Below are 25516 nucleotides of genomic sequence, written 5' to 3'. Positions count from 1 at the left end.
TTTCAAACTTCAGAAAGTCTCAGGCAACGTAAAGCCTGAATAGTGCATATTGGATTTTTTTAAGTTTACTTATTTTGAGAGAGAAAGAGAGAGAGAGACAGAGAGACAGAGAGAGGAGATAGAAAATCCTAAGCAGGTTCCATGGTGTCAGCACAGAGCCTGATGCGGGGCTCAAATTCACAAACCGTGAGCTGAAATCAAGAGGCAGACACTTAACTGACTGAGCCACCCAGACACCTGTATATTGGATTTAGCAACTAGAACTTCACTGATGCAGTTAGCAAGAACTATTGTACTATGGTCAGTTGGGTGGTAGTAATGGGAGCCTGAATGGTGCATTTCTTTCCTCTTTAGTTCACAGGACATTGTCATTATGACATCAGGAAGATGGGGTTGTGGGAGTCTGCATGCTCTAGGATGAATAGTATTCTAGTAACAGGGGTGAAGCTAAGAATTTGGATTATACTTTGAAGAAAGTTAGTTTTGGTTTTTTTTTTTTCAGAAATTAGAACACTTTATTATAAATATTTCCAGAATATAAACTGATTTTATATCAAGACTCTTTGAAACTTTTAAAACTATATGTAACCTTAGCTTCTTATTATTATAATGTATTTCATTTTCCACTTTGCAATCTAGAAAATACACTGCAAGTTAGGTCTAACAAAGGAAAAAAATCAGTCTAAATTGTGTCAAAGAGAAAACTAATGAATATAAAAATATCCCACCCAAAACTAAAACAAACCTAATCAAGAAATAGATTCAATACTTCAATTTAAAATAAGTGACCTCCCAAGGGAAAAATACTTCTATCATAGCAATTTGATGAGTAAAAGCAGTGCCACTCTCATTAAGGAAAATTACATTATATAGAAGAAAAATGTAGGGATGCTTTCAGGAAATGAGGAAAAGTAATTTCCGTGCTGGAGAGTAACCACATTAAATACTTCCAGTTCACTTGGCCTGTTGTTAGAAATTAAAGTACCTGTTCACATGAAAAAATCAATATGAACATGGACATCATAAAACCAAGCTCCTCAACTATTTTTTCAATTTAACCTCAGGAGAACCAACTCAGGATCTTCAAAATCCAAGGATAGACTGGTCCCAAAGCATTTCTTCCTCTGTCCTCTCTTTACCTTGTTCCTTTTTCTCTTTTCTACGCTTACATTCCTCTTTCTTAGAGGCCACATCTCGGCCTTTATTCTCCTTTTGATTCTTAAGCTTTTCTGTACTGACCCTGACTGTTTCCATTTGTGTTTCATTTCTTTGGAAGTTCTTGTGTTTGTCTAAATCTATTTCCTCACAACCTTTTTTCCTCCTATGCTTGGGCCGCTCCTCCTCTGCTTTTTCCTTGGCTTCCTCTGGGTGCCTTTTCCCCTGCTGATGTATCTGTTTATGACTGGCTTGATGGGCGCTGGCACTGTTTTCTGAGGAGAGACGCTTGTAAACTCCAGATTCCACACTGTATGGGCGACGGTTATACCCTTGCTGACTAAGGTTCAGGGGTCCTGGTTTTTCTGAGAAACAGTCCCTGGTGAATTGGCAGTAGCTCAGAGAGTCTAGTCTTAGCCTGCTGTCATGAGCTGGTAGCCACTGAGGTAACCGGTTTTCCACCTTTGGTGAAATAGAGCATGATCTCGGGTAGGTCTGGACAGTCTCAGATGAGAGTCTGTGATCAAACATTCTGTGCCTCGGTCTGTAATCAACCTCTTCTTTGTACCCACAAGTTTCCAAACAGTCCTCTCTCATCTTTCTTAAACAAGTCTTTGGCTCTACGCCTCTGGCTTTCTGCACTTTGATATAATCTTCAAGTTCATCTTGAAAAGAGTCATATGTCTTCTTTGAATGCTTCATTAGGTTGACAACAAGGGGTTCTCTTTATCAGGCTGGGAACTTGGTGAAGAAATCTGATCATATTCCCCCATTAATTGCTTCAGTTTTCTAGCATGGACTTTCCCCAAATGGTGAGACTGTGCAACAACAACCAGGAAGCTTCTCTGAGGCAGGGGCGGGTGTCTACAACTACTGTCCCCGTCCCCGCCAACGCCGCTGGCCAGCCAGGGGATAGGCCGGGGTGGAGGTGGCGGAGAGGCAGGGACAGGCGCTGAGAAAGTCAGTTTTGAAGTAAAGAAAGTTCACTTGCGAGAAGTTTGAGAAACATTCACTCAAAGTTGTGGGAATGAAATAGGAGATATTTTATACATTAAATAACTTGACCACATTTACACTTGAAGGGAAGAAATTGAAATAGAGAAAGAAGTGATACATGATAAAAGGAAGTGAGTGGGTTCTTCCAGGTGGTACTTGGGGTCAGAGATTTCAAAATTCCCAGCAGGCAGTGATGAGGTTCTTAAAAAAATAGAAATGGAAATGTCATATGATCTGGAAATTTCACTACTGAGTATTTACCCAAAGAACACAAAAACACTAATTCAAAAAGATATATGCATGCACCCCTATGTTTATTGCAGAATTATTTACAGTAGTCAAGATACAGAAGTAACCTAAGTGTCCATTGGTAGATGAAGGGATAAAGAAGATGTATATACAATGGAATATCGCTTAGCCATAAAAATGTTATCTTGCCATTTGCAACAACGTGGATGGACGTAGATGGTATTATTCTAAGTGAAATAAGTTATACAGAGAGAGAAAAATACCATGTGATTTTACTTATACGTGGAATCTAAAAAAGCAAATGAACAAACAAAAACAGAAACAGACTCTAGATACAGAGAACAAACTGGGGGTTTTCAAGAGGGAAACAGGTAGAAGGATGGACAAAATAAATGAAAGGGATTAAGAGGTACAAACTTCCAGTTATAAAATGAATAAGTCATGAGGATGATAAACATAGCATAGGGGATATAGTCAACAATATTATAATAATATTGTCTAGTGACAGATGGTAACTATACATATGGTGAGCCCTGCATAATGTATAGAACTTAATCACTATGTTGTACACCTAAAACTAATATAATATTGTATGTCAAACATACTTCAATAATAAGATTTAAAGAAAATAAGTAAAAGTGGGGTGCTGAAGTCTCCAACTCATATTTTTCAGTTGTTTATTTCTCCCTTCAAATCTATTATTGTTATCTTCAGATACTTTAGAGCTCTGATGTTTGGTGCATATATGTGTATAATTGCTATATTTTCATCCTTTTATCAATATATAATACTGTATTTGTTCTTGTAGCAGTTATTGACTTTGTCTATTTTCTCTAATAATAGTATAGCCATTCAGCTGTTTTGGGCACTATTTTCATGAATTTTTTTTCCTATCCTTTTACTGTCAACCTATTTGTGTCCTTAAACCTAAGTGAGTCTGACTAGATAACATATATTTGGATCATGTTTGTTTTTTTAAATTCATTTTGCCAATCTATGCCTTTTGATTGGGGAATTACATTTAGATAAATTACTGATAGAGAAAGACTTACTTTTTCCATTTGTTGTTTACCATATCTCTTATTGATGTTTTTTGCCCCTGATTTCCTTCATTAATGCTTTACATTGTGTTTAGTTGATTTTTTTGTAGTTACATGTTTTGATACACTTATTTACTTTTGTGTATATTGTACAGATATTTTCTTTGTGGTTACCATTGGGGTTTCATCTAATATCGTAAAGTTGTAACAATCTATTTTGAATTGATACCAACTGAATTTCAATCACACACAGAACTCTATTTCTTTTTTTTTTTTTTTAATTTTTTTTCAATGTTTATTTATTTTTGGGACAGAGAGAGACAGAGCATGAACGGGGGAGGGGCAGAGAGAGAGGGAGACACAGAATCGGAAACAGGCTCCAGGCTCTGAGCCATCAGCCCAGAGCCTGACGCGGGGCTCGAACTCACGGACCGCGAGATTGTGACCTGGCTGAAGTCGGACGCTTAACCGACTGCGCCACCCAGGCGCCCCCCAGAACTCTATTTCTGTACACCACTGTTCCCATGTCCACACCTTGTCATTGTTGTAAAAAATTACATCTTTATACTTTGTATACCATTAAAATTATTTTATGCCTTTGCCTTTTAAATATTGTATAAAATAAATAGTTGAGTCATAAATCAAAAGTATAATAATTCTGGTTTTTATATGTGTCAGAGTACTTTGCTTTACCAGAGATCTTTATCTCTTCATATGGCTTTAATTTACTGTCTAGTGTCCTTTAATGTCCATGTAAAGGATTGTTTTTAGCATTTATTGTAGGGTAGATCTGTTGGTAATGAACCCCCTTATCTTTTATTTATCAGGGAATTTCTTATTTTCTATTTTTGAAGGACACAATTCTTGCTATAGAATTCTTGGTTGATGTTTTTTCTTACTTTAAATATATCATCCCACTACTTTCTAGTCTCGGAAGTTTCTGCTGAGAAGTCTACTGATGTTCATACTGAGAATCCTTTATATATGATAAATTGCTCTTGCTTTCTGCTTTCAAGATTACGTCTTTGTTTTTGTCTTTTGACAGTTTGATTAAAATGTGTCTTATTGTAGGTATCTTAGGGTTTTCCTACTTGAAGTCTGTGTCTTGAATTTGTAAATCCATATATTTTGTTAAACTTCAGAAGTTTTTTCTAATAACCTTTCCTCCCATTTCTGTCTCTCTTCTCCTGGGAATCCCATGTGTATATGCTGCTGTGTTTGATGATGTAGAATAAGCCCCTTCTTTTTTCTTTCTGCTACCCATACTTAATAATTTCAAGTCTCCTATATTCAAGTTCACTGATTCTTTCTTCTTCCTGATCAAACTCCTCTTGAACACTTGTAGTGAATTTTTAAATTCATTCATTATATTTTTCAGGTCCAGAATTTCTCTTTTTTTTTTTTTTAATTATTTCTTCCTCTTTGTTGATATTCTCCTTTTGTTCATTTATCATTTTCATAATTTTCTTTAGTTTCCTTTAGTTCTTTCAGCATATCGAAGACAATTATTTTAAAGTCTTTATCAAGTAAGTCATAGCTGTGCTACTTCTGGAGCAGTTTCTGCCAATTTATTTTATTCTATTCTTTGGGCCTTATATTCATGTTTATTTGTATGTCTTTTTGAAAACTGGGCTGTTGACAAAGCAGCCACCTCTCCTAGTCTTTGCAGACTGGCTCTGTGCTGAGGCAGTCCTTCACTATTTAGCTGAGTGTGTTTTGAACTTGGATACCAGCTTTAGGTGAAGGCTTATGATAGATATTCTATGTCTTTTCTGTGTGTGCATCTTGTCTGCTTGTTCATGTGGCTTTTTGTATTCTTCCAGAAGTCTGCAGGTCTATAGTCCTCCTGCAGCTTTCATGAACAGTACCCTCCAGTTTTTTGCCCAAGCAAAACAAACACCAATCTTCAGGCAGTCCCCAGCCAGGTTAGATTTACTCGACTCCCTCTCATTTGGGAGAAGTAATAGGGAACTGGGCTGCTGCCTCCTCAGACCAAGACTGTTCTGCAACAGGGAGGGTTTGGGCAAGGATGAGTAAAAATGCCACCAAATATCTTACTATTTTGAAGATGGCTTTTTCTTAATTAAATATTCACTTGGTTGCTGTAGGCTTTAACTGTTTTTCAGAGCTCCTATAAGGATATTTTAGTCCCTTTCTGATTGTTTTTTGAGGTTTCCATGGAAAACAAGGGCTTAGAGCTTCCCAGGTGGACATTTTTCTGATTTACTCTTTTTAGCATTGTTTTGTAATTCTACCCCTAAACTCCTTTACAGTTTTATTTATTTCCTTATAACAACTCCTCCTCCTCCTCCTCCTTTGTCACCTTATTATTATTTGTACATGGTGGGTTTTATTTATACTGTTCATGGGATCTTTTTTTTCTGACATAAGTTGCTAGTATTCAGGAATGCTATTGAATTTTTATATGCTGACATTATTATCCAGAAACCTATATGAACTAATTCTCTAATTAGTATTATCTACAGATTAGCTTGGCTTTTCTATGTAGGTAGGTTTATAATCTAAAAATAATGAGAGTTTTTCTTCCTTTCCCATTGTCATTCTTCATTTACTGTGCTATTGCATAAAGTGGGACCACCAGTACAATGTTGAATACTGGCAATGATAATAAATATCTTTTTTTTGCTCCTGCCTTTGCATGGAATACATCTAAATTTCTACTACTATATATTATATTTGGCTACCCTTTGTCAGTTTAAGAAAATTCATTTCTATGTCTAGTTTGCTACAAGCTTGTAGCATTTTTTTCCTTTTTTTATTTAAATCCAAGTTAATTAACACATAGTGTAATAACGATTTCAAGAACAGAATTTAGTTATTCATCACTTATATATAATGCCCAGTGCCCATTCCCACAAGTGCCCCCCCTACTGCCCATTGTACATTTGGCCTATTTCCCCACCCAACACTACACCAGCAACCCTCAGTTCTCTGTATTTAAGTGTCTTACAGCTTGTCTCCCTCTCTGTTTTTATCTTATTTTTGCTTCCCTTCCCCTATGTTCATCTGTTTTGTATCTTAAATTCCACATATGAGTGAAATTGTACGACATTTGTCTTTCCCTGACTGACTTATTTCGCTTAGCATAATACACTCTAGTTCCATCCACATTGCTACAAATGGCTAGATTTCATTCTTTTTGATTGCCAAGTAATATTCCATTGTATATATACATACCACATCTTCTTTATCCATTCATCAGTCGAGGGGCTATTTCCATACTTTGCATTTCCACAAACAGTGCAAGAGGGTTTCTCTTCCTCCACACCCTCACCATCACCTGTTGTTTCTTGGGTTGTTGGTTTTAGCCATTCTGATAGGTGTGAGGTGATATCGCATTGTAGTTTTGATTTGCATTTCCTTGATGATAAGTGATATTGAGCATCTTTTCGTGTGGCTGTTGGAAAGCTGAATGTCTTCTTTGGAGAAATGTCTGTTCATGTCTTATTCCCACTTTTTAATTGGATTATTTCATTTTGGGGGGTTGAGTTGTATACATTCTTTATATATTTTGGATACTAACCCTTTATTGAGTATGTCATTTGAAAATATATTCTCCCATTCAGTAGGTTGTCTTTCAGTTTTGCTGATTGTTTACTTCACCATGCAGAAGCTTCCTATTTTGATGTGGCCCCAATAGTCTATTTTCGTTTTTATTTCCCTTGCCTTGGGAGACATGTCTAGAAAAATGCTTCAGTGGCGAATATCAGAGAAATTACTGCCTATATTCTCTTCTAGGACTTTTATGGTTTCATGTCTCACATTTTGGTCTTTAATCCATTTTGAGTTTTTTTTGTGTGTGTATATGGTGAAAGAAAGTAGTTCAGTTTCGTTATTTTTCATGTAGCTGTCCAGTTTTCCCATCATCAATTGTTGAAGAGACAAGACTGTTTTTATTCCATTACATATTCTTGCCTCTTTTGTTGAAGATTAATTGGCCATATAATCATGGGTTTGTTTCTGGACTTTCTTTCCTGTTCCATTGATCATGTGTCTATTGTTGTGTCAGTACCATACTGTTTTGATTTGTATAGCTTTGTAGTATAACTTGATATCTTGAATTGTAATATCTCCAGCTTCACTTTTTTCATTAATATATTCTTAATTTTTTTAAATATATTTAAACATAATAAGCACAATCATTTTCTCATCTGATCTGATAATACCAATATTTGAAGTCATTAAAAATATGTTGCTGGTTTGGGGCGCCTGGGTGGCGCAGTCAGTTAAGCGTCCGACTTCAGTCAGGTCACGATCTCACGGTCCGTGAGTTCGAGCCCCGCGTCAGGCTCTGGGCTGATGGCTCAGAGCCTGGAGCCTGTTTCTGATTCTGTGTCTCCCTCTCTCTCTGCCCCTCCCCCGTTCATGCTCTGTCTCTCTCTGTCCCAAAAATAAATAAACGTTGAAAAAAAAAATATGTTGCTGGTGAGTATTATTTCTACTGATGGCATTCATGGTATCTTTTTCTTTGTTCACTGGGTTATGTTGTATGCAGTTCATTTACTTTCAAAAATAATATGGGACAATAATTTTATACCTAGAATAGAAGAAAGGGTTTGTTTTGATTTCTGCAAAGAGACTAGGGCTGCAAATAGTCTGGGATTACTGTAAATTAATTAATAAAATCTCAGAGGAAAAGGGATGAATTTTAATTATTTAGAAATACTGTTTAAATATTAATTAATTTTTAATTAATTTTAATAAAATAATGTTACATGTGGATCTTGAGAAACTTAACAGAAGACCATGGGGGGGGGGAGGTACAAACAGAGAGGGAGGGAGGCAAACCATAAGAGACTTTTAAATACAGAGAACTGAGGGTTGATGGGGGTGGGGGAGAGGGGAAAGTGGGTTATGGGCATTGAGGAGGGCACTTGTTGGGATGAGCACTGGGTGTTGTATGGAAAACAATTTGACAATAAATTATATTTTTAAAAAACAATTATAAAAATAAATAAAATAAAATTTTATTATCTTTTCCTCTGAATACCTATTTGCATCTGAATGCAAATCCATAGAAGGATTGGTTAATTGGCAAAGCAACATTCATTGCATTCTGTTTGTGAGAGTGGGATACGGCTTTGCTTCTGATTCAGTCTTACTGTGAAACAAGATCTAGACATGACTGTGCAGGTTGTGCAATGCAAAAACTTCCATGGTGGCCATGCCCATTAGAGTTTCTTATTAACGAGGGGAGTATTTCGTACTCTAACATTCCAAATTCATTGGGCTCTGGGACTTTATTTCTAACTTTTTCATTGCTAATATAATTAAAACTGAACTAAGGAATCTTTTATTCCAACTTATTACAACAGATCCAGTGGCCATCATTGTGTAGCATTTAGAAAAGAAAAATTCTTGGTAGGACTCTTAGAGACATGGCCTGGAGGACTGTAGTCTTCTGTCTCATCCAGGGGCACTCAGTGGGATAAATGACTTGGGTCCTTATTAAGGCAATTCTCTTAATCAGGTGAAATCGAGAGTTGGCTATTGTCCTCAGTCTGAAGCATTGCTGGAATACATGACTGGTCGGGAAATAATGATCATGTATGCCAGGTTATGGGGAATCTCTGAGCCCCAGATTCAGCTGTATGTGAATAGATGGTTGAATTCAATGCAACTGGAACTCCATGCTGACAAGCTTATCATAACCTACAGGTGAGTTATTTCATTATTAGGATCTTTTTGTTGCAGCTGTTATAATGTTGAGATGCCTCCCTATGTCTCTGATGTTTGAAATAAATGTGCCCAGCTCTACCCAAGTCCCTCTGTAACAGTATTATCTAATTGTGAAACTATCTCATGAGTTGCTAATATCAGATAATAGCAATTAAGATAGATCAGTGTAGTTCCATGTCTTTCTTTTGCAGAGATGAAACTAAAATCCTGGTTATATTTGAACTATAGCCTCTAAATCTCTAAAGAGATGTTTCCTCAATATATTATCTACAATCACAAAGGTATACTATTCGTCCTAGTGTCCAAATAGTTCTTTGTCTCCCAAGAAAGAAGAAATCTAGGCCCTTTGAATTATGGGAGATTCATATACTTGGGAAATCATGGTACCCTAAGCACAAGTAAATAAATGTCACTGATAATGTGGCTAAAATCAGTTACATAGAAGTCACTCATCTACATTTCAAATGAAAATTATTTGATATATACACCTGTACTGGACCTAACTTATTGAAGTAAAACTAATCAACATTGTGGAATTTCATGTTAAATGTTTGTTGATATGTTTGTGCTCTTTCCTATAAATAACTAATTTGTATAACCTCCCTTTCTTCTAAATTTTCTTTCCTTCTATGACCATAAAGTGGAGGAACCAAACGTAGGCTGAGTACTGCTATTGCCCTAATGGGAAATACCTCAGTCATTTTGCTAGATGAGCCATCAACTGGCATGGACCCTGGAGCCCGACGCCTGCTCTGGGATGCTGTGACATGGACACGTGAAAGTGGCAAAGCCATCATTATAACTTCCCATAGGTGTGGCTCATTTGGAGGCTTGAACGAGGGTTGGCAAGTACTATACTGACTATAAGCGAGAATTATTTGGGGCTAGGAATATTGACAATAAATTTTAGTGTATGTGAGTTCCTCCTTAATCCTAATGAATAGAGTGGCCAAAAATACTCACTGAGTTAAATAATTAAGAGTGGGGAAAGAGCAGGAAGTTTAAGAGATGCTGTGTTTGAGGATTTGTACTCCACTACTAATTGTTTGAAAATTTTTCACTTCCCAACTATAATCTTTATGATTACCAAATTCCACTTCACATTGAAAACAGAGTCACAAATCCTGGCTCCGTTTGAACTACAGAATGTCCTGCAAAACCAGAACTTTTTATGGTATCATGTTTTGCTAGAATGGAGGAATGTGACGCCTTCTGTACCAGGCTGGCCATCATGGTGGAGGGAAAGTTCATGTGCCTGGGTAGCCCTCAGCACCTCAAAAGCAAGTTTGGCAACATTTACGTCCTGAAGATCAAGGTCAAGATTGATGCACAGGAGGATAAACTGAATGATTTAAAATTTTTCATCACAATGATATTCCCAGGTAAACTAGGTTAGGCTAACTTTTATAAAGATGTATTAAATCATGGTTTTATTGTTTCATCATCCATATGTTTTATGTCTTCAGTAAGTGTTTCCTGTGGGATATTGATATTTATTGACCTTCCATACTGAATTCCTTTTGGGATCCTTCTTTCTATAACTTTAGCATTATGATACATATTTTTTCACACACATATAAAAAGGTTCTCACTAATCTCTTGTATCATTGTAATAAGGCAGTTTTGGATTTGTGCTATCAATATAAATTATACCACTAAAGTCATATTTTCAAGTACAATGCTCATTTTCACATATTACTTTTGCAAAGTCTTAAGGCTTTTTATTCTAACTAAGCATGTATCCCAATCTTTTGATATCTCAGCCAGGATGTGATATAGAAATGCAAACAAGAAACACTAAGTTTTTCTCTTCTCTCAAGATTAATTTTGCTTCTGCTGCTAAATGCAACAAGCATCTCTCTGCCTATATGGTACAATACCAGAGACAGCAACTATTTCCTTCTGTCCTTTACCTCCCTTTCTTTTTTTTTAAATGTTTATTTATTTTTTGAGAGAGAAAGACAGAGCATGAATGGGGGAGGGGCAGAGAGAGAGAGGGAGACCACAGAATCTGAAGCAGGCTCCAGGCTCTGAGTTGTCAGCCCAGAACCCGATGCGGGGCTCGAACTCATGAACGGTGAGATCATGACCTGAGCTGAAGCTGGACACTTAACTGACTGAGCCATCCAGGTGCCCCTTTACCTCTCTTTCTTAAACATAAAGCAGAGGCATGGAAAAGATTTTAATAATTCTGGTTTTTTCATCTTACTCCACTTTGTGAGGATGAGTAAAATATCAGAGAAGTTCCCACTGTGTGTCAGGCTGAGGAGTTATAAGTTTATCTTTCAGGCAATGGAAAAGAGCATGATTGATTACACAGTAGGAATAAATATCAGAAAATAGATACGAAGGGTGCCTGGGTGGCTCAGTCGGTTAAGCATCCGACCCTTGATTTCAGCTCAGGTCATGATCTCACAGTTCCTGGATTCAAAGCCTGTGTCAGGCTCTGTGCTGACAGTGTGGAGCCTGCTTAGGATTCTCTCTCTCTCTCTCTCTCTCTCTCTCTTTCTGTCTCTCTCTCTCCTCCTCTCTCTGCCCCTCCCCCCCCCCAAATAAATAAGTAAACTTAAAAAAAAGAAAATAGATAAGAAATGAATGGAAGTGGAGATGTGGAGAATAGATGTATGGGAAAGTAACTACCTCAGTGTTGGCCATAGTGATTATGATGTGCATAGGACACATGCAGATGGATGCATCCATTAAGAAAGAAGTTTAATACTCACTTAATGCATTCATTCACATATTTTTGAGTACTATTCTATCAAACTTCTATTTCATGTGATAAATTACCATGAGAGAAGCTGTGACCAGAAAACCTCACTACTGTGTGCTGTCCTAGCTCTTGTCCTTCCTTGAAGGAAGGACACTAAACACTGACCCAAGACCTATTTTCAAGGATGTGGACACAAGAGCTTTAATGGAAATGTGGGTTTGAGGCATTTTCTCAACTGTAAGGTGGTTGTTGCCCTGTTCTTTCTTACATTATGCTAGAGCAAATACCTATTCAAATATGACAGAATCAAAAAGGAATTGACATGGCATCTATACCTAAATTTTGATTTTTAAAAAGAATAAATATTGCAAGCAAAAGTCATCTAGAATGTATACTCTAAAGAGGATTTGTCACAATAATCAGATATCTAGGGTAAATGATTCTGCATAATCCTGAGTAAATTTAAATGACCATGTGGGTTTTTTTAAGGCAAAGATGATTTCTACAGTATGTTAGCTTATATATTCTGAAAAGTGCTCCTGGTAAAATAACCTAGAAATTGGTAAAAATTTAAACAAATACATCTTAAATACAATAATTGTCTTACAAACAAAATTGGGAAAAAAACTTTAACAACCAGAAAATAAGAAAAAAGGAGAAAACAAATAAAAGAAACAGTGAGCAGTTAGAAAATGCGAATTGTGGAAGCAAGTGCCATCTTGGCACTGGGATCATTGATGAAGCTCTGGACCCTCGTCGGGGTTGGGAAGCTCATCCAGAGACAGCCACAAGTGGGTTGGTCAGTTATGATGAAGTTTTGGTTCATGGGGTCTGGATCCAATGGCCAAGAAAAACTTCTTGAAGACATCTTTGGTGCAAAAAGGTGATTTCATTAAAGCATGGGGACAGAACCCATGGGCAGAAAGAGCTGCACTGGAGTCCTGATGGGTAACTCATTATACACCCTCAGGTTGGGAGGGGGTCAGGGATAGAGTAAGTCTCTGAAAGAATTTTGGAAGCAAGGTTTCCAGGACCTTGAGGGGCTAGCTGTTGCTAGGGAAACATCATTTATTACCATTTAACAAAACCTCAGTCTTGAGACCCTTCAGAAGTATATCGGGGGCCGTAAGCTTGGAGTATGATTGTCAGCATATATCTTGGGGCAGTTGAGATAAAGGAAGTAGACTTTCAGGATCCTTAAGGTTGGGATAATGTTAAGCTAATGTTCTCTTTTGCCCAGCAAACTGTCATCATCGAGGCAGCTAAGCTCCTAGAAGGAGGTCACTCTGTTTCAAGGACTTGTCAATGGGCTACAAGCAGTAAAGGAACTTAATTTTTCATTTGCCTTAGTTTCCCATATTACTGTGGCAAGCACTTAAACCCCTTTCCTTTGTTTTTGGGTAACCAGGAGTGTCCAAGGAATATCACACATATTCCACTTGTTGGGGGGGGGGGGGGGCAGAGGATGCCAGCCTGCATTTTGCCTTCAGCTTGCCCCAAGCTCCCTCATCAAAGTAGCATCCTCTGATTCCAAGTAGAAGCAAGCAGATATCCTTTCTGGAGGAAAGGATCTCAAATTTAAGCTTGGAGTGGAGAGAGACCCACAGGAGGCAGATATCAGAGAGTACCAGAGGAAGGTCTACTTGATAAATCCCAGAAGACTCTTAGAAGGAACCCTTCAAAAAAGGACTCTAAAGCTAAGAAAATATTCTGTCCTACCGTACCTTCTACATAGGAAACACCTACTAAAGCTATAAGAAAATTAACCTCATTTAAATATAAATGATTGAAAAGATTAAAATTGAATCCCACAGAAAAATATCATAAAAGAGGATAAAAGAAAATAACCTACAGAGATTGAAAGAACAGCAGAGCTGTAAGGCTACAAAGTAGATGAAACTAGTATCTAATATTTCAATATGAGCTTACAGAATTAAGAAGGGAATAGATGGTATGTAAGAAAATCCTAAATTAGAATTGAAAGGGCAAGAAGATTAGATGGCTAGACATCAAGGGGATATATAAAGACAGCTGACCTCACTGGAGAGAATACTTTAAGTAAATATTTCAGAAATACTTAACTATCAAGAGCAAATAAACCACACAGAAAGCACAAGGGAACGGTATTGGAAAGGAGAAAAACAGAAAACCATCAAACAGAAACATAGTTAAGCATGTGAAAGTAAGAGAGAGGCAAGGCAAGGACCATCCAACACAATATGAAATTAGTCCACAAAGAAGAAAAGGAAAGCCATAAAATGGAATAAATACTAAAAACTATCATTCAAGAAAATTTCCTAAGATGAGACAAACCTGCTTACTAAAAGGACAACCTGAAAAATTGACTCAATATCAACAACACCAAGGAGTATTCCAATGTAACTATTGTATTTTAATAATAAAGGTGGTTGACCTTTGGATTCCAGGTAAAAAGATAAGGGAAAGAAGGAAAGTTTATAAGGGAAAGAAAATTAGATTGATCTCAGGCTTTGTGATAAAACATTTTATGCTAAGAAAAATACAACCTGTAGTTTTCACATGCAGCCAAAATGATCTTCAAGAATAAAATTCAAAAAGAGTTATAAACAAATAGGTATTCAGGAGATATTGTCCCCAGTGGTTCTCCCTGAAGACTATACAAACAAAAATTTTGTTATCGACTAAGGAATGATTGGAGAAGTTTCTGCATAGGAACTACTGGTGAGCACTGAATGTTTATACCACTGTCTTGAAAAGAAGGGACTATTTATGGGTATTAGGAAAAGACATTAGTATGAAGTTAACCATAAGAACAAAATATATCACCCATATAACAGTAAGAATAAAGAGAACCAACCACAAGGTGAAGTACATACACACATGTATTTTGTATATTTACATTTGCATTTATATTTATGCATTTATCTGTATATATGCATATATCATTTTAAAAATTATATAGGAGGACTACAATTAAACATACTGTTGCTTTCAGCATATATAAATAGACTTAACTCCTGCATGAAATGAAAAAAAAAAAATTCAGCTCGGCTCATAAGCAAAATCCAGTTCTCTAATGTGTTTAAGAAGCACTACTAAAAAAAACTAAATCAGAGAAGTTAAAAATAAAAGAGTGGGCTTCTTAATTCTCTTGCTATCCCACACTTGATCTTTAGCTACTTATTACATTCTTTAAATTCAGCTTCTATCATCTGGCAGTGTCTGCCTTGCACAAACAAATGCTCTGGCCCTAATCCTCTCTGTAGATGCCTGTCTCTCCCCAGACACAGGTTGCTCTGAGTTTGCCCTATCATAAAACTGATGGGTTCAAGAAAAAACATTATTTGCAATTTTTCCAGCTTTCTTGTAGGAAGAGTGCGAGTGACACTCTTTCCAGTTTTTAAAAAAGCTATGGCCCAACAATTCTACCTACAGCTACACTTTAGATACTTGCATCCACCTGTAACAAGGAGATAAGTAAAATAATACTTAAGTCGGCAATATTCACAATAGTCAGACAACCTGTATGTCTATCAGTAGCCTAATGGAAAACAAACTGTGGAATATTCATATACCGGATTACTATTTACAGAGGAAAATGAATTATAGCTATATGCAACCACACGAATGAATCTCACAACATTTAGTGAAAGAAGCAGAAAGAAAATATATATATCAGATGATTCCATTCACATAAGTTTCAAAGGTAGGAAAACTCTACCTCAATTTTTAGAGGTGTATGCACAGGTAAAAACACTTAGGAAAGGAAATATCCACAATAACGACGAAGGTATTGGTGACTTTTTATGGGGGATAGAGGCTGAGAAGTGGCACATGGGAGTTTCTGTGTTACTATTACTTGGCCTAAATGAGATGATTTCACCAGTGTTTGCTTTGAGTAATTCATTAAACTCCATGTTTCAAATATTTCACACACAAAAAAGAGCTGTACATGACCATGGAGACAATACATGCATTAAAATTCGCATTAAAGGGGCGCCTGGGTGGCTCAGTCGGTTGAGCGTCGGACTTCGGCTCGGGTCACGATCTCATGGTCCGTGAGTTCGAGCCCTGCGTCGGGCTCTGGGCTGATGGCTCGGAGCCTGGAGCCTGCTTCCGATTCTGTGTCTCCCTCTCTCTCTGACCCTCCCCCATTCATGCTCTGTCTCTCTCTGTCTCAAAAATAAAAAAAACTGTTAAAAAAAATTTTTTTTTAAATTCGCATTAAAAAATCTCACCATTATGAACATGTATTTTTTACTTTAAAACATTTTAAACCCGGTTAATCCAATTTTCATCAACCTGCAAATGTGCACTGATGAGCGTAAATATGTTTGTTCCCATTAGAAATGGATACCACCCTGGGGCGCCTGGGTGGCGCAGTTGGTTAAGCATCCGACTTCAGCCAGGTCACGATCTCGCGGTCCCTGAGTTCGAGCCCCGCGTCAGGCTCTGGGCTGATGGCTCAGAGCCTGGAGCCTGTTTCCGATTCTGTGTCTCCCTCTCTCTCTGCCCCTCCCCCGTTCATGCTCTGTCTCTCTCTGTCCCAAAAATAAATAAATGTTGAAAAAAAAAAAAAAAAGAAATGGATACCACCCTTTTCCCTGTCATTCCACCAGTGGGTAAGAACACACAGAACATACAGGCTGACTTTGGTAATCTATAGGTATGATTTTGTCTTTCATGGGGCAAGTGATCATGCGAATAGTGAGGAGGCATTGTCCTCCTCTCCTCCCCACCAAGCACACTGTACATGCATACATATCCACACAACCACAGTGAAAATCCAGCCAGCTCATCATATTCTGAGCACTATGTTCAGGAATAAAGTCTTATTGTAACATTAGAATTTGAGGAGGCTCAGGTTTTGAACATGGGGCATGTGAGCTGACAACTTTACTGTACCTGAAAGCATACCTTTAGTAATTGCTATGAACTCCACATAATAAGGCTATTCATCAGGAATAAATCTGAAAGGAATTAACCATGTCATGTGTACCAAAGAGAGTGGGTTATTTGACCATGTCATTGTTTTGTATTAACAATTGTGTATAATGAAGTTGATATAGCAATATTTTGGAAATTAAAAATGGTATCTGTTAAGATTATCTATCTTGCTTTCATTTCTTAGGTAGCGTATTAAAGCATGAGAATCAAGGGATCCTAAACTACTACATTCCCAGCAAGGACAACAGCTGGGGAAAGGTGAATGTAGAAACCATGCTCTTCTAACATTACATGTTAAGAAAGCGCTTCTGATGGGGGAAGTATCTGATATCCAAGCATATGTAATGGGAGGCTGACATTGAATGAGGAGCAGAAAAATTCCCTAAAGTATGTTATTTTTCAAAGGCCCCTAGAGTTTAATTGATTTTTCTTTCTTAAATCCCATTATTTGTCATGTCTAACAAGATAATAGGGACAGAGAAGTGCTTCCTTGCAGATTCTCAATTATCTGTTCATTTTCTCATCTTCCCCTTTTGTCCTCCAACATGAACTTGGCAGGACTTGGAGGATGGGCAGGAGATGCTCAGCTGGGTTGAAGGCTGGAGGGGAGGCCTGCAATGGTAACTGCACTTTTTTACTGCTGTTGTTGCTAAAGGTGTTTGGTATTTTGGAGGAAGCTAAAGACAAATTCAATTTAGAAGACTACTCCATCAGTCAGATAACACTGGAACAAGTCTTCCTGATCTTTGCTAACCCAGAGAACACAGAAGGTGATTATCAAGAAAAGGTACCATGAGATTTACTCCCAAACAGTGACCCTTATGTCTTCCTTAGACTACTCTGTCTATTACTGGACACATAGAGGGGCATTACTATGGGTGTGTATATCTTGGCATAAATGTATTTACATAATAAAGAGTCCTCCAAAGAATAACATACATATGTCACTCTTCTGTAAATTTACATGGGTGGCTTGTGTATCCAGCACGTGCAAATCTAAAGACATTTGGTGAAATGTTTGTTTTCCTAGAAATACAAAAGAGCAGCATTAATCAGGGTAGGAAAAGGACATATTCTTGAGCATCCTGAATGTTTAAACAGAAACATCCAAAAAAATGGTGCTGTCAAATGGGACAGCTTGAAAAGCAAAAGGATTGTTTCAGTACATGAGTTGTGGTTAAGAGGAACATTAAGCATGTATCAAACCATTTTTCCCATGGATACACACACACACAAAGACACACACACACACACACACACACACACACACACACTATTTCTTGAGGGCAAAGGGAGAGGGAGAGGGAATCTTAAGTAGTCTCCATGCCCACTGTGGAATCAGATGTGGGGCTCAGTCTCACGACCATGAAATCATGACCCAAGCCACAATCAAGAGTCAGAGACTTAACTCACTGAGCCACCTAGGCACCCCTCACCCACACACAATTTTATACCAAAAAGGATCTAATTAAAATCAGTATCAAATTTTAAGGGGTAGGGGTGTGTTGGGTTATTATTTCCAAAACTCAAACCGAGATTCTTCATTTGCAAGAGAATCTTTGTACCATAACACTTAGAGTCTAAGAACAGAAAGCAAAACCATTATTTAAAAAATACTATTTTTTTTTCTATTCTTGTCCCACCTCTGATTAAGAAGAAAAGAAGAAGAAATGAAGTGAAGAATGATATACAGAGCTTTTCCTCAGATTCTTGTTTGGCCACATGGAGTCCCCCATAAGCCATGTGAGAAATCTAGTAACTCTCAAGATTCATGGGCAGATGAGCAGACAGGAGATGATTGTTGTCCAGTTGCAAGATAGAAGGAATCCATGAAGCTGCTCTACTTTAGGATGGTTTGTTCAAGGTTTATATATTCTTAGTTGGATATTTGTGAGTAATAAAATTATACCCAAAAGCTAATTGTTTTTAGGTATAACTTTCTGTGGGTTCCACTCCCATACATGCCATACATCACCAGTGATTTCAGTAATTGCAAAATTTGCAGGCTGGCAAATTTTAAAAGAGGAGGGGGAACTCATTTTATTAAGGTCTTACTTGCATCTAGTCTCACAGTTGGCATAATTAATGACTCTTTCTAAATTCCTTGAGTGTGGTGGTCTCTTCGCTGTCCCTATGATCCAATTCACCTCTTATCTTCCAGCAAGAAACGAACAAATTATGTCAGTTCCTCTACTAAGCACTTTACATGCATTGCATTATTTAATCCCACTACAAAACTCTGGGCTAGGTATTGCAGCTATTATTATCCTCACTGTACATGGGAGAGGCAGAGGGGTTAAGGGATTTACCCAGGGTCACCCAGCAAGTAAGCAGGAGCATTCGTCAGTATCCCCACTTGGAGTCAGGAAACCACACAGCAATTTGAACAGGGAAAGTTAAAAGAATGATTAATTATAGCAGGGGGTTAGCTATAGGAGGTACAGGGAACTCCAAAGGATACACTATGGATGAGGGAAAATATCCAAGGAAGAAACAAACTTGGAAGAGGACCCTTCCCCAAGGCTGGGATTCAGATATTCTTGGAGAAGGTGAACTTGGGGCTCACTTGATGGCGGAGAAGTTTCTTGGCCCTGGGTCAAGGCTGTTCCACACCTGCTGAGCAAGCAAGAAACACCCCATAGTTACAGGCTGCCTAGGCTAGCCAGCAAGGAACTGTGGCTGGATCTAGCAAGCAGGAAACTCTTTTCTGTGGTTGTTGGCAGGCTGGTGCTAGGCAGGGGCACCTGCCGGAGTCACTGAGAATCCACGGTTAATGGGGGTCGGGGGAGGTACAGGGTGAATGCCCAGAAATGTCCTCCACACCTGCTGCTGACAGCAAGGGGAGAGCAACAATCAAGAGAAAACACTGAACTTGGAGCAGCAGCCTTTGGTCCTGTAGCGTCCCGCCAGCACCCTCTCCTGACCAAGCTTAACCTGACAGTTCAAGAACCCAATTCCATTTGCTGCCTAGAGGCCAGAACCCGATCCCTGGCGGGGTAGGGAAGAGATTTGCCTCTGGCAGAATTCAGAACCTGCCTGGCAACGCTTAAGCTACACCGAAGGTGGGTATTGGGGTGGGGTCCGCCAAGAGAAGCGACCACTGACGAATCTGTGGAGCAGGAGAGAGGTCGGGACGTGGGGCCCCCTGAGTGGCTGGCGGGTCGGGGAAGCGCGTGGAGAAGACGCCGTGGGAGTCACAACGCGCAGAGCGCCCACGTGTCGAGGCGCAGGCGGCGCTAGCTGGGGAGCTGGACTCGAGGACCGCGCGCCTTACGCCAGAGTCGCCCCACGTCGGGGGCTGCGAGTGGCCCCCGCAGCAGGCTTGCGGGCCCCCGAGTGGGGGGAACCTCTGCAAGTTCTCTGCTGCCGCCCACAGACCCTAGAGGGCGGCCAGTGAATCTCTCCCAACTTCCTGCCACGAGCTACTGGCCCCCTGAGGTGACCATGACACTTGAGGGAGAGGGGAGCCCGCGAGAGTTGGAGGGTGGTGGGGTGGTCCAGCGGGGTCTAGAGGCAGAGAGCCTGGGGGCAAGCGCACGGGCCCCGAGGTAGGGCCCTCAGGGTCTGGGGGCCTCGGGCAGTGCTGGGTGGGGCCCCACACGCTAAGGGGTCCCGGGCGGAGGGTCCAGAGCGCGCAGGGGGCAGGGAGGCGCGTGCGGGCCAGGTGGCGGGGCTGCAGGGAGGAGGGGGCAGGCTGGGGGACTGGGTGCGTGCGCGCATGCGCGAGGAAGGGTCTGTGGCCGCTGACCTGCTCGCGGGGCCGGCAGGCAGCTGGGCGGTTGGCGAAGGCGTTGGGAGGAGGCGCCGCGCCCGGTGACCCGCGTCCCTCAGCGGCGGAGGCGCAGGTGTAGCAGTGGCGGTTTCGAGGCCCGAGCGGTGAGTGCGGGACCACCCCGCCCTGGTGGTGTCTTCTCCCCAGATTCCCCCGGGGAGGCAGAGGGTGGGCTTCCTGGACTTCCCCGGAGGCCCACCCCCTGGCCGCACTGTTGAGTGCAGAGCCGGAAAGTGCGAACCCTGCAACACCCCCAAAAGCCCCAATACACTGGAACCCTCCACAACCCTTTCTGCCCCCTCCAAAGCCCGTTGTATGTAACATATATATTATAATATTCCCCGTACCTCGCTGTCTAACGTCGCTCGCCACCACACCCAGCATTGACCCTCCATCCTGTAGTTTTGCATGTCCCTCACTGGACCTCACTCCCTTCCTTTTCCTCTCCAAGTGCCCCTGCTCTGGGGAGTGCATCCCTGACTTCCCAGGGAGGAGAAAGTGCCAAAACAAGCACATGACGTAGGAGACACTTCTCTGGACCCCAAGACACACAGAGAAGCTAATGGGAACACATTAAACAAACAGAATTTTATTTTGGTTGCCTTCAGTATTTGAAAGCCAAGGGTCTGGAGGCACATGTTTTGGGTCGAGGGCTGGGGTGTCCAGAATTGACTTGCTGTGTGACTGTCCCAGTCAGCTGGGGCTGCTGTAATAGAATACCTACCGTGGGCTGGGCCACCCAAATGTATTTCTCACAGTTCTGGAGGCTGGGAAGTCTCAGTTCAGAGGTCCGTGAGATTCAGTGTGTGGTGAGAGCCTGATTTCTGATGCATAGACAGGCATCTTGTCACTGTGTCCTTCACATGGTGGAGGAAACAGGGGAGCTCTCTGGGGCCCTGTCTTATGGACACTAATCCCATTCATCGGGGCTCCATCCTCATGGCCTCATCACGTGCCCAATGTCCCTCATCCTGATACCATCACTTCCGGGTTTGGATTTCAACATAAGAATCTGGGGAGGAGGGGAGGACCCAGACAGTCAGATTATAGCAATGACCCAAGGTAAACTTTGACTTCACAAGGCCAGGGTTTCCTTGTCTGAAAGAACCTGGATATTACACGTACCCATCTCTCAGGGTGACTAGACTATTTCAACTGACAGAACACAGTGTTCAATAAATAGAAGGGGTATGGAAGTTAAGTGCTGCAGGAAGCTCACGTTGTCTTAGTTTTCTTCTGTCAAAGCAAAAATTGCACTGGACGAAGTAAAACAGGCAAGGAAGACTTTATGTGAGGCTACCGGAGCAGGGAAGAGAGGCCAGAACTCAGTCTGAGCTCAACTCTGCTGAAACAAAGGGTGGGAAGGTGTTTGTGGACTGAGGTGAGACAGTGGGAAAGTTGGAAAAGTTGGAGGGAAGGTTGACCAGGAGAACACCTTGAGTAACTTCCTGAGTTTGTCCATGTGGTTCTCTGATGAGGCCATCTGTGTTTGCTGATTGGTGCCTGTTGAAAGCTAGCTCCCCCCGCCCTCGCACAGAGATTGGGAATAGGGGTGTTATCTTCCTTGAGGATTATGTGTCAAAGGATGACTCCCAGGTCCTTCAGAAAGGCAGTTTGGGGTTGTAAAACAGGAAAGAGGCTTGTAAAAAAGGGTTATCTGTATTTTAAACAGAGAAAGGATGTATAATTACAAGTTTTCTAAAGCACATGTTCAAAGAAAAGGGTGGTTAGGACCTAGAGCCAGAAGAGCCTTTCTAAAGGTTGGTCCAGCTCAGAGTAAACAGGCAGGCCATCTTGGTCACCTCATTGTATGCAAAGTAGGCAGAAGATTTAAAAGGAAAGATGCCTCTGTATTAGCAGAGTTAAGAAAGCTGCTATATTTCGCTCAGAACAACTCATGGGGTGCCTGGGTGGCTCACTCGGTAGAGTGTCCGACTTCGGCTCAGTTCATGATCTTGCTGTCTGTGAGTTCAAGCCCCACGTTGGGCTCTGTGCTGACAGCTCAGAGTCTGGAGCCTGCTTCGGATTCTGTGTCTCCCTCTCTCTTGCCCCTCCCCTGCTCATGCTCTGTCTCTCTCTGTCTCAAAAATAAATTTTAAAACATTATATATATAAAAAAAAGAACAGCTAAGTACTTTTAAGAAAAGTAAATGAAGCAAGTATAGTGACTAAAAATCTCATTTTAAGAAATCAGCACTGTAAGCAATGTAATAGCTTAATTTTCAGTAGCTCCATTTAATTGTGTTTTTGGAACCCACACATCAATAGACTGCCCTAAAACTTTTCAGACATACTAGGTTTGTGCCTCTTCTACGTCCTCTTCTTTTCCCTCCCACCCCAGTGTTACATCCAGCTTTGGGGAGGACAAGAGTAGTAGTGAAATTAGTATTTAGGGCCAGGATATTGTGGGTGAACTGATTGCTGGCCAGGCTCTTTTAGACTCTTCTTCCTGAATTTCTCCCAAATCTGTCTTGGAGGTAGTGAAGGAGGTGGAATGACAGGTTTTTAAGAAGCTTTGTACTCCCTCTTTGTGTATAATTCCAAATCACATGAGTTACCCTAGAAAGGATAAATGGTAAAAATTAGACTTTGTCCTTTTAGGCTTAGGTGTTCCTCACTCTTCTTTGAGACAAAAAAAAAAAAAAAAATTGGGAATGTAGTACTTCAATACTAAGATTGTACTAAAGTGCAAACTTATGGTTGATATATCAAAATATTATTCATTATAAGAGCAAGAGAAAAAAGTTCTTGGGTCAGCTAGTACATCAGGTAGTTCTTTCTTCACAGATTTTTACCCCCAACATCTGAAGAAGCAATTAGAACAATAGTACAGGTGAATTGTGTAGAATTCAAATCTTAAAGGCATAACAAATTATAGAATGTGTAAATCTCCCATATTCCACCGCCTGAGAGACAAGTACTGTCAACACATTTGTTTATTCTGTCATTTTTCTTCTTTATACATAAACTAACATATATGTTTTTTTTAAAAAAGGCATTTATATCACATAGAATGTTTTTCATCTTTCCCCCTTTCACGATATATTATCCTCTCATGAAATGTATCCTCTTTAAAACAGATGAAATAAAATTTCACTGAAAGGATTGCCATTATTTATGCAATCATTCTATTTTCATTTTATCTTACTATTTCCAGTGTTCTGGTGAATGATCTTTTTTTTTTTTTTTTTTTTTTTTTTTTTTTTGGTATGAATCTTTGTTTTGCTATGGTTTTGCTTTAGGAACTTTGTTTCTGTAGTTTTTTTTTTTTTTCTCTTTAAGACTTTGATTGGCATAAACTCCTTTATTATTAATGTAGCAGACATATATTGAGTGTCTTTTATCAATCAGTGAGGAGTAATATTTACCCTGAGGTGAAGCCCTCCCTCCTAATGAAAAATTGAAGAATGGCACTATTGCAGAGTTAGAAGGTTGTATGAATTATAAGTTGATGTTATGCCATTGCCATATAAACAGAACACCTGCCATGCCATTTTGAGTGAGGTTAGCCTTATATTGAGAATTGCAATCTTTATATAAATAATGCGCAGTGCACCAGGCTTCATGTTGTTTGAGACCCAAAAGAAAATTACACTATCCCTACTATAGGGCTGTCGAAGGTGTCTTGTCACATTCTTAAAGCTAAAGATTGGTTTTTTGCTTTTTGGTTTTTTACCCTTTGTGTTCAATGAATAGGAGCTACAATGATCTTTAAAATGTGTTTCGCTTGAAGTATAATTTACATAAGATGGAATGCCCAGATTTTGAGTGACAATTTGATCGGTTTTGAAAAATGCATACCTCTGTGAAGACACAGACTATTTGTATCACAACAGAGAATATCCTCCTGCCCCTTTGTTTTCAACCACTGCTCACCCTGCTCACCCTAACCCTTGATAGGATTTTGCCTATTCTGGGTACCATCTTAATGGAATCATGTGGGCTGTACATTTGTGTCTGGCTCTTTTCCCCAGAACCCCTTTGTCACATCCTCCCATAACTAGAGTACTGATCTGTTCCTAAAATTTTATATGAATTTTTTATGTATTCTAGATAGAAGATCTTTATCAGATACATGTATTATGAATATTTCCTTTTTCTGGCTGGCTTTTTGGTTTTTTTCAGCAATGTCTTTTGAAGAGTAAAAGTTTTTTATATTGCTTACATCGAGTTACATTTTCTTTTGTGCCTCATAGTTTGGGTGTCCTAAGTAAGAAATCTTCATATACCAGGTTATGAGGATTTTCTTCTGTTTCCTTTGAAAGTTTTATATTTTTAGACTTTTAATTTAGATCTGTCATATATTTGGGGTTCATTTTTGAGGTAAGGTCAGTGCTCTTTTTTTTTTCCCATTCACATATTCAGTTGTCCCAGCACCATTGTTTGAAGTCTTTTCTTTACCCATTGAATTCCTTTGGTAATTTGTGGGAAATAATTGACCATATTTATGTGAATCTATTTCTGGATCCTATTCTGTGTCGTTGATCCTAGTTTTTATCTCTTCACCAATACCACACAGGGTTGTTTCTTTTTTTCCCCCCCTATTTTTGTGGTGCTTATTTCCCCCCTTCCATTTGAAGAACTCTATATTTTAGAGAGATGAGCCCTTTGCCTGTCATATGCATTGCTAGTTTCCTCAGTTTGTCGTTTGTCATTTGTCTTTTAACTTGGCTCACGTTACTATTTACTGCACAACACTTACTTTTTTTTATATATATTTTAATGTGAAACTTGTATTGCTGGTGGATTTTGATTTCATGGAGACTTTTCCCATTTCCACATTTTACCTTTTCCAAATGAGTATTATTTTGTTCTAGCAACATTTATTAAAAATACATCTTTTGCCCAATGAATTCATTGTCACTTACAGCATATCCTGAATTTCTGTATGTGTTTTGGTTTATTTCTTGACTTTCTATTCTGTTCCATTTTTCTGACTTTCAATTATTTTACTAGTACCACCCA

The 25516-nt window shown here is 39.5% G+C and overlaps 3 protein-coding genes across 12 annotated transcripts in view; 2 read left to right on the top strand and 1 right to left on the bottom strand.

Moving 5' to 3' along the window:
- Positions 1-18699, top strand: part of LOC123589300 (phospholipid-transporting ATPase ABCA3-like) — a 185258-nt gene extending 166559 nt beyond the window's left edge. For 6 of the 10 annotated variants that reach the window (XM_045461212.1, XM_045461216.1, XM_045461217.1 and 3 more), the window contains 6 exons: positions 8932-9119; positions 9782-9952; positions 10332-10522; positions 16964-17037; positions 17435-17566; positions 18437-18699. In XM_045461212.1, coding sequence (XP_045317168.1) covers positions 8932-9119; positions 9782-9952; positions 10332-10522; positions 16964-17037; positions 17435-17566; positions 18437-18517 — 837 coding nt within the window. In that variant the 3' untranslated portion in view covers positions 18518-18699. Of the gene's footprint in view, positions 1-8931; positions 9120-9781; positions 9953-10331; positions 10523-16963; positions 17038-17434; positions 17567-18433 lie in introns of all 10 variants that reach the window. The other 4 variants (XM_045461215.1, XM_045461214.1, XR_006708249.1 and 1 more) reach the window with 4 other exon arrangements.
- On the bottom strand, positions 816-2061 carry LOC123589302 (lysine-rich coiled-coil protein 1-like). Its single transcript, XM_045461219.1, has one exon. The coding sequence runs from the start codon at positions 1855-1857 to the stop codon at positions 1084-1086; it is 774 nt and encodes a 257-aa protein (XP_045317175.1). The 5' UTR covers positions 1858-2061; the 3' UTR covers positions 816-1083.
- Positions 18700-20528: 1829 nt separating the features above from the next.
- LOC123589299 (phospholipid-transporting ATPase ABCA3-like) overlaps positions 20529-25516 on the top strand; it is a 70478-nt gene continuing 65490 nt past the window's right edge. The window contains exon 1 of the mRNA XM_045461209.1: positions 20529-20624. The gene's annotated coding sequence lies outside the window, so the exon portion shown is untranslated. The remainder of the gene's footprint in view (positions 20625-25516) is intronic.

The sequence above is a fragment of the Leopardus geoffroyi genome, chromosome E3 (assembly GCF_018350155.1).
Source record: "Leopardus geoffroyi isolate Oge1 chromosome E3, O.geoffroyi_Oge1_pat1.0, whole genome shotgun sequence".
Lineage (NCBI taxonomy): Eukaryota > Metazoa > Chordata > Mammalia > Carnivora > Felidae > Leopardus > Leopardus geoffroyi.
This window is presented reverse-complemented; position numbering and strand designations above follow the sequence as displayed.

Excerpts from the sequence above, each read along its gene's own strand:
- LOC123589302 (XM_045461219.1), bottom strand. The coding sequence starts at position 1,857 with ATGAAGCATTCAAAGAAGACATATGACTCTTTTCAAGATGAACTTGAA.